The sequence below is a fragment of the Schistocerca americana genome, chromosome 2 (assembly GCF_021461395.2).
Source record: "Schistocerca americana isolate TAMUIC-IGC-003095 chromosome 2, iqSchAmer2.1, whole genome shotgun sequence".
NCBI classification, from domain to species: domain Eukaryota; kingdom Metazoa; phylum Arthropoda; class Insecta; order Orthoptera; family Acrididae; genus Schistocerca; species Schistocerca americana.
The window spans coordinates 675265298-675274435 of record NC_060120.1 but is presented as its reverse complement, the minus strand read 5'-3'; the positions used below and the strand labels follow the sequence as shown (position 1 = coordinate 675274435).

Below are 9138 nucleotides of genomic sequence, written 5' to 3'. Positions count from 1 at the left end.
TCGGAGGCCGATCTTTCCCAGGTGGGGACTCACAGCCATCGATGACATACGATCATTTCATTGGGGCTGACCTACTGTACACTTCAACTTCACAATAGAAACTGCAGTCACACGCTTAATCAAGATTGCTCATGTCAGAGTACACACCATCTGAAATGCATTAGCAGGGGTTTCCTTTTACTCATTATACACTGCACGAGCTTGCCTATCCCGCAATAAGAAATAATAAATTCATTATGTCGTACGAAAAGCAGTTAGCAGTTCCTCGTATTCCTCTGGCAGAGTTACGATCAGCCGAGTACGCAGCATATTCGTGTTCTTCACAGTGAGTAATCGACATCTGACACTGGTCACCCCCGCCCCCCTTTACATACCCTACCATGCTTGGTAACAATACAGAACACGAGAAACACCAATGCTTCCTTGAGACCGATCTACTCGTCATAGAGAATTGCAATAATCGTTTACATACCCCCCGATCGTGTGAACGCGCACAAAGTTATACTGACACCCAACCATGTCTTCTGTGTGCTTCACTTTCATCTGCCACGCAGTGCATATGTGGAGGGTAAACAGAGTGAATGCAGTCTCCAGTGCATCATTTCCAGATTATCAACACGAGCAGCAAATAAGAGGCACTACAAATTTCACAACATAAGAATGCCATTTTTGCAATAGTTAGACTTCTGTATTGAGTCTCTCCCCAACAGCCAGAATTAATTCATTTTCTTTGCGAGCGAAGATTTGTTGTCCTGATAAAGTATGTCATCCGGTGCACGGGGTGTTGAGCATACAATCAAGGGGCACCGAGAAAATATTGGATATAAATACGACTTTGTAGAGCGCTGCCACAAAACATGTACACTAATGGCCATTAAAATTGCTACACCACGAAGATGACGTGCTACAGACGCGACATTTAACCGACAGGAAGAAGATGCTGCGATATGCAAAAGATTAGCTTTTCAGAGCATTCACACAAGGTTGTCGCCTGTGGTGACAACTACAACGTGCTGACATGAGAAAAGTTTCCAACCGATTTCTCATACACGAACAGCAGTTGACCGGCGTTGCCTGGTGAAACGTTGTTGTGATGCCTCGTTTAAGGAGGAGAAATGCGTACGATCACGTTTCCGACTTTGATAAGGGTCGTATTGCAGACTATCACGATTGCGTTTTATCGTAACGCGACATTGCTGCTCTCGTTGGTCGAGATCAAAAAATGGTTCTAATGGCTCTGAGCACTATGGGACTTAACTTCTGAGGCCATTAGTCCCCTAGAATTTAGAACCAGTTAAACCTAACTAACGTAAGGACATCACACACATCCATGCCCGAGGCAGGTATCGAACCTGTGACCGTAGCGGTCTCGCGGTTCCAGACTGCAGCGCCTAGAACCGCACGACCAGGTCGAGATCCAATGAGTGTTAGCAGAATATGGAATCGGTGGGTTCAGGAGGGTAATGCGGAACGCCGTGCTGGATCCCAACGGCCTCGTGTCACTAGCAGTCGAGATGACAGGCATCTTATCCGCATGGCTGTAACGGATCGTGCAGCCACGTCTCGATCCCTGAATCAACAGATTGGAACGTTTACAAGACAACAACCATCTGCACGAACAGTTCGACGACGTTTGCACGATGGTGTACTCAACGACGAACCTTGGAGTACGAATGGCAAAACGTGAATTTTTTTTTCCCCTCGGATGAATCCGGGTTCTGTTTACAGCATCATGATGGTCACATCCGTGTTTGGCGACATCGCGGTGAACGCACATTGGAAGCGTGTATTCGTCATCTCCATACTGGCGTATCACCCGGCGTGATGATATGGGGTGCCATTGGTTACACGTCTCGGTCACCCCCTTGTTCGTATTGACGGCACTTTGAACAGTGGCCGTTACATTTCAGATGTGTTACAACCCGTGGTTCTACCCTTCATTCGATCCCTGCGAAACCCTACATTTCAGCAGGATAATGCACGACCGCATGTTGCAGGTCCTGTACGGGCCTTTCTGGATACGGAAAATGTTCCACTGCTGCCATGGCCAGCACATTCTCCAGGTCTCTCATCAACTGAAAACGTCTGGTCATTGGTGGCCGAGCAACTGGCTCGTCACAATACGCCAGTCACTACTCTTGATGAACTGTGGTATCGTGTTGAAGCTGCATGGGCAGCTGTACCTGTACACGCCATCCAAGCTCTGTTTGACTCAATGCCCAGGCGTATCAAGGCCGTTATTACGGCCAGAGGTGGTTGTTCTGGGTACTGATTTCTCAGGAGCTATGCTGCCCAATTGCGTGAAAATGTAATATGTCAGTTGTACTATAATATATTTGTTCAATGAATACCCGTTTATCATCTGCGTTTCTTCTTGGTGTAGCAATTTGAATGGCCAGTAGTGTATATTTGCCGTGATTTGATTCATCTTCGAGTGTGGCACTGTCTGAAACAATTTTAGATCACGATGTTAACTTGTATGTCAATACAAGGCGACACACATGAACACAGAATACGAAAAAATCTGAGAATACACTGAACAACAATGGAAAAATATGTAACTCAAAATACGTATTGAATAATAATGGAGTTACGAGGAAAACTTTAGCATTACAGACTTTATTTCCTATTGTTATGTCGACTCGAGGGAAATGACACTGATTTGAAAAGATGTTAAATGAGCGCATTTTGTTGCAGGCATCATTACCGTGTCCGTAGTGTAGCAGTTGTAGTTTCCAGTTAACTCAGAAGTGTTCACAAATCGGGAAAAAGAACAGTGTATTAAATATTACTACGAGATAGTGTAACCAACAAATGTGCAAGGAATGTTCAAAGCAATGTATAGAAAGATACTTCCCAAAATCGGGTACGTGAAATTCAGGAATGCAATAAGCGTTAGCGAAAAACTGAGAATTGGTTGATCACCATCGTCTGAAGAAAGAATTAAAACAGTGCGAGTCTTTTGTCCGAGAGTGTGGTTAAGTGTTTGGGATCGATATCAAGTGTTAAGTGGAACTGGTATGGGGTATCGAATATGTGCATGCCGGCCGGGGTGACTGAGCGGTTCTAGGTTCTTCAGTCTGGAACCGCGCGACCGCTACGGTCGCAGGTTAGAATGCTGCCTCGGGCATGGATGTGTGTGATGTCCTTAGGTTGGTTAGGTTTAAATAGTTCTAAGTTCTAGGGAACTGATGACCTCAGCAGTTATGTCCCATAGTGCTAAGAGCCATTTGAACCAATATGTACATAGGAGAGAAGTGAGAATCATCGCAGGACTGTTTCACAACCGTGGTAGCGTAGCAGTGATGTTGAAAATTCAGTGGCAAGCACTGAAGGAAGACTTGGTTAGAAAACTCCAGAATTCGGTTTTCAAGGAGGAACTGCGAAATTCTTCAGCCCGTTTACCACTGATTACGTAGTTTCCGCGACGATGAAACTACGCTAATAACAGTTCCCACAGTGGTCTACTAGCTATATTTCTTCCCCAACTCCTATAATGAACATAATAGAAGTCCTTAATAAACAGTATAATGAAAAGTACAGTCTCTCATGCAACTACAGTGTTTAGCAGAATATAGCTGTAGCAGTAAGTGAGGCAATCTTAAAAAAGCATTTATAGGACTTCCCATGATTTAATCGTTTCAAAATATACATTTATTGTCTCCCGCGTATTAAATGTAGAAGGCTTGTAGTCAGAACATGCTATGTTGTAGTAGGGTTGCCAGTGTCTGCCCAAATGCATTGACGACTATACTGGCTATCTCTAAGGTGTTGCTTCTCGAAGAGTGCACCGTTTTACGTCCGCGGAGGTGAGAGTTAGCATAACACGCCTATTTGCAGGTCAAAGCCCCTCAGTACGACGATAAGACTGCAGCAGAAGTAGCTGTCTGGTGTGCACTTTCGCTTGGCAGTGTTGGCGGACAGCGGCTCCCCCGTCGGAGGTTCGAGGCCTCCCTCGGGCATGGGTGTGCGTGTCGTCCTTAGCGTAAGTTAGATTAAGTAGCGTCCAAGCTTAGGGACCAATGACCTCTGCAGTTTGGTCCCATAAGACCTTACCACAAATTTCAAATTTTTTGCGCCACAGTCACAACTCCAAGTACCTCTAACTGTTGCAGCAGCCTGCTGGTTGGATGCTACAGAGATTTTATTTTTCAACACGGTGCGCCATTTAATTACGGTCGTTGCAGCTCGACAGTTTGCTGTCCTGGTACGTATTTTGTGTGTTGGTGTCAAGGACAATCTCTTGTATCATATAAGAAAAACACTGCATCAACAGTTATTGGACTGATCCATCTTCTGTGGTTGGTGAATACGTCGTATGGAAACAGTGTTAACTCACGCTTCATGCTACGGAAAATGCTCATTTGTTGATTTCTTAATGTGTTCCTCTACTGTCCATGGCATTTTGTTGTGTAGACCTCTGACTATAGTTTCAGTTTTATATCTAATTTGCGAGAGAAATAATTAAGTTGGTAACCAGAGGAAACCTCTTTAGACACCGTGTACAGCGGAACTGGCCTAACAATAGAAATCTACTTGAGAAGCGTAGTATTTAATTGTGATTCAATACTGTTTGAAAAATTATGTAAAGAAGAGGTAACTGTAATTTATTTGCGCCTTTGCCAAACAAGTAATCGACTAGGGTAACGGTTCAATGGACACTGAATCGCCATTTTGTTTCTTTAGCTATGTAACGTTACCTACCGACCGATGGGTCACTTGCAGGTTTCAAGTAGTGAACACAAAAATTATGTGGCCAAACCCAGCCTACATATCTCTATTCGTTCGCAATATCCGAGCCCTATAAATAATAGTCTACAGAATGTCATTTTAATAGCATCACAATAGTTGACCTTCAACGGAAACGTACCTCTAAGTAATGATAAACTGATGCTGGAATTTCTTTCTGCAGAATAGAGAACAATGCTTGTCACGTTGTAAGTCTACTTTATTTGGCAAGCTGCTGACATAGTACATCCCAAATATAGTCGATAGATAATTGGGAGCTTTGAACAGGCCAGTCCAGCAAGTACTTCGAGTTTCTTCACCCCATGATTCTATGCATTATGAACAGGAAAATTGTTATGCTGACACAGAAACATTACAATATAAAACATGCGCTAGAATTCCTAAGCTGATTTTGTCACAGACGATAACTAATAGTCCAACTCAAGCTGCTTAACATCACACAACCCCCATTAATGGCACGATAATATAAGGTAAATACCATCACCCTGGCACCTACAACGTTCATTCCCGCCTATTTAAGTGTGACATCGTCTATAGTTACCCGTAGTTCTATGTATCATTATTTGTTTCGCCTCCATACTAAAGAATGAGCAGGCTCTCACCACCTGACGTCGTTGGAAGCTTCCGAAGTCGACGATCCCTGGCAGTCAATTTCTTTGGCGTGGAGGGAATGGGGCTGGATTTAGTGCCTCCCTGACTTTTCTAAGGTAGTGCAACACTAGACCTGAGCAGGCGTAATTCCCGTAAAAAGTCTCACACTGAATACCCGAACTTGAGTCGCTTACGATCTAATTAAACTATCTCCGATGATTCAACATGGGGCGAAACGTCTCTGATATCTGTGCACTGAGCTTACACCAGGACTGAAAATCTGATGTCACACACAGTGAGTTGATTAAGGTTCCCCAGCCCTTTGGCAATTAGAATTATTTAACTATATAATTAAATGAAGTAAATAAACAGCAATTCGTTCGATGCTCTAGCTGTGAAGCTGAAAACTGGTGGAGTAACAAATATTTAACCTGAGGAAAATATAGATGAAGCTTTAGGTTCGGTTTCCCAACCAAATTAGAGTTTATGGGAACCATTATTGTAATTAAAGTTTATTTGAAAGTCGTTGTGAACCACGTCGCCGCCCAAACACTACCATGGTTTCGAAATCTTTCTCTGCGGCGAGACAGCCGTTGCGCGGTCGACTTTAAGACACGTACCGCCTGCCTATCTGTCACGGTATGTGCCACTCAAAACAAATCCAACGCCAGCAGTAGCTGTTACCTACACGTGACGGCTCAGACGCCACTGGAGGATAAGCTTCGTATCGGGTGGGGAGGCTGTTGTGTCGCAATACCGTTAAGGAAAAAAAAGGTGCTGTTGAGTCATTCAGCTCATTTCTTCTAAGTGGGCAGATCCACACACAAGCTAAACTACGAGGTAAGACTACACTTATTCAGCAGTAAAAAATTAATAGATCTTCTTTCCGTATACTCTGGACCGAGTTTTCTGTGTACATTTGATAATATATTAGAATCAAAGTGCACAGAAACAATCGATAAACATTTGTGCCTCATACATCGTGAAGTGTTTAAATGCAAACTCAATTATATGGTTGTCTCCATAGGTTAAAAGCGGAACCCCTCCAAGATGTAGATGGGCAAGTAAGATAAGGATGCACGCTATCTGATGAAACTTCGTCGTTCAAAACAGGTAATAGTACAAAAGTTAGTGATAACTGCATTTACTCATTAAGTATATTATTTACTACGGTAAGAAGTGCCATGTAACTTTCATTATGGCCAAAATTAGACGAAATGGGAGCTTGAGCGGTAGCCTTGCAGTGGGAAACAGGTGTTGATTCGAGTTCCAGAGTGCAACGAAACTGCTGTGTCACGGAAAAAAATACTTTGGATATTATGTTACATGCTACTGTAAAATGAAGTAACAATTACTAAGGACAAGATGACGTTTCGACTGCTTTGCAGAGGTACATTTCAGAGTGGTGGAACTGGCTCCCGCAATACTGAGTCCATAATTTCGCTGCAAGCTGGTCGGACAGAAGGTCGGCTTTTGTATTATAATTATGTTATTTTACAGTACTATGGGGCCTAATACGCCGCCCCTGCACTGAATCATCCGAAGTCTATCGTCAAATTTTTAAAGGTGTTAGAAACGGTTCTCAATACAGTCGTTGTGTAAATTCATGTTAGTCAACGTTACACGTATAAACGCAACCATATGCCATCACGGACGTACAATTACACATGGCAACAAAATTTAACCACGCTTACGATTACCCTAGTTTTTATTTTTTTTTATATACGTGTTCGCCATTTCATGGAGGATATAAACCTATTTTTGCCCTAATTTCAATATCTGACATGGCAGTTTAAAAATATTCTCTTTTACTATTAATGGTTACAAGCACAGCAGTTCTAATACAACAGGCTTTCCACAAGGGTATTCGTTAATTTGCACAGAATTTAAATAAGAAATGAATCACGTTTTCCACAGGCCGAACATCTTGGTGAAAACGTTCATCACGTTCTTCACTCATATCTCTCAAATTCTAAAGAAATCAACAAGTGAATACAAGCAGTGCATTATAACTGACGTTCTACACCCAAGGCTATGTTAACTTTTAAGTAAAGCACCTATAAGTCCTAGGTAAATCTCTCTTCTTTTCTAGGCTAGAAACCCCCGCTCCATGGAATGACTCCCATGCATTACGTTCTTATTCGAGTCACTGCTTCATCCACATCTTTCAACTGTAACATGAGCCGAATTGGGGCTCAGTAAAAAAATCCTTCTTTGACTTTCACATCGGACATCTGGCGAAACATTTCTCCTATAAAGTTAAGAGATGCAGAATCAATAGCCTTCAGTGAACTATTGAATTAGTAGCAAGTTAATATGCAGAGGAGGTAACAAAATTATTTCCCTCGGTACAAGAGGTCCTCGATTTACGTTATTTTTGCCTGGAATTAACTCCTGTTTCACAGGCCATTATTTCTTAACATTTTGTTGCGCTGTTGCTCTGCTGTCACATAGACAAAAGAAAAATGAGTACTTTGTGGAACATACTTGAAGTCCTGGAAGGAATCAAACCATCTTAAGATCTCCATATAGTAATCTAGAAAACAGTGGATTAGCTTTGCACTTGAGAGTCGTCTGATGGTCACCTATGGTACTAGCAAAGAAGGTTTCCTATACTATGTCTTTTAAAAAGAATATCCACAAATATTGAAATAATTACTGCTATTTGCGCAAAACTATAGTCGTTCCCGTGTTATGCAAAGTCAGATTTAAGCAGAAAGTGTTGTTACATTGCCATAAACAATTTCTTGCTACCTAATGTTATACTCGCTGGGAATCAAAGAAGAGAGACGGTCGAGCAGATGACAACACATACCTCAGGAATTTACCTGTAGTGTCACAGCGATTTATCACGGACATTTTCTTTACAAATACAGGCATTTACAGAGTTATGCAGGTACTATCAGGGTAATACAGTCACAAAGGTAAATAGGGTTTGTGTACCAAACGTTAGAGACTAATGTATACATTAAAATAGTTAACAGCCAACCTTGAAAACCTGCGAAAGTCTCTCATTTGATTTTGGACTCCCGATTTATGTGCTGTATAGCTGTTTCTCGGTGATGCAATATCGATTCATCTACACGCAATAATTTCTATAATTCAGTTCTCTGCTTTTTTTTTTTCGAGAGAGAACTTATCATTTAATCCCATTCCTACCAACATTATGTGACTTTTTTTTTTTTTTTTTTTTTTTTTTTTTTTTTTTTTTTTTTTTTTTTTTTTTTTTTTTTTTTCAGAGACTTGAGCAACGGTGTGAACAGATCGTGTCGCCACCATGGGGATCGCCATGGTATTAATCGTGCTGTGGGCTACTGTTTTCGTCGTCATTACAAAGGTGAGTAGGACCGTGTCTCATGTCTTTTAGCCACAGAAGCTGAAAAAATATTATTTGCAAGTGTTAGTAAAATTTCTGGTAATTTATTAGTTACGCGAACTGGTGGGATTGACGAGGTCCATTCAAAACGTAATATTACAAGAGCTCGCGAGTTGTCAGATCTATTTCATTGTTTGAATTTCTCATTAGGGCGACCGAAAATGACCAAAGATTTTGAACACGGACAACAATTCTTTACTTACTAATTTTCAGGTTTAAGGCATCTCATTATGAAGTGATTTCTGTTAACTACTTCATAAAACAACTGTATTAGTAAATATATGACTACATGCTGATCGTTCAAATGAGTACTTTGTTTCTGTATTAGCATTGTGCTTCCCTACAAAAGAAAAAAAAACTTATATGTCCAGTCTAACAGTAAACTCCAGGCACCTACACGAGACAACGTCCCAACCTCACTG

General features: G+C 41.6%; 1 protein-coding gene across 1 annotated transcript in view; it reads left to right on the top strand.

The window, feature by feature from the left end:
* Positions 1-8617: 8617 nt before the first annotated feature.
* LOC124594330 (mucin-16-like) overlaps positions 8618-9138 on the top strand; it is a 71355-nt gene continuing 70834 nt past the window's right edge. Inside the window, exon 1 of the mRNA XM_047132692.1 lies at positions 8618-8677. Within this exon, the coding sequence (XP_046988648.1) occupies positions 8618-8677 (60 nt within the window). The remainder of the gene's footprint in view (positions 8678-9138) is intronic.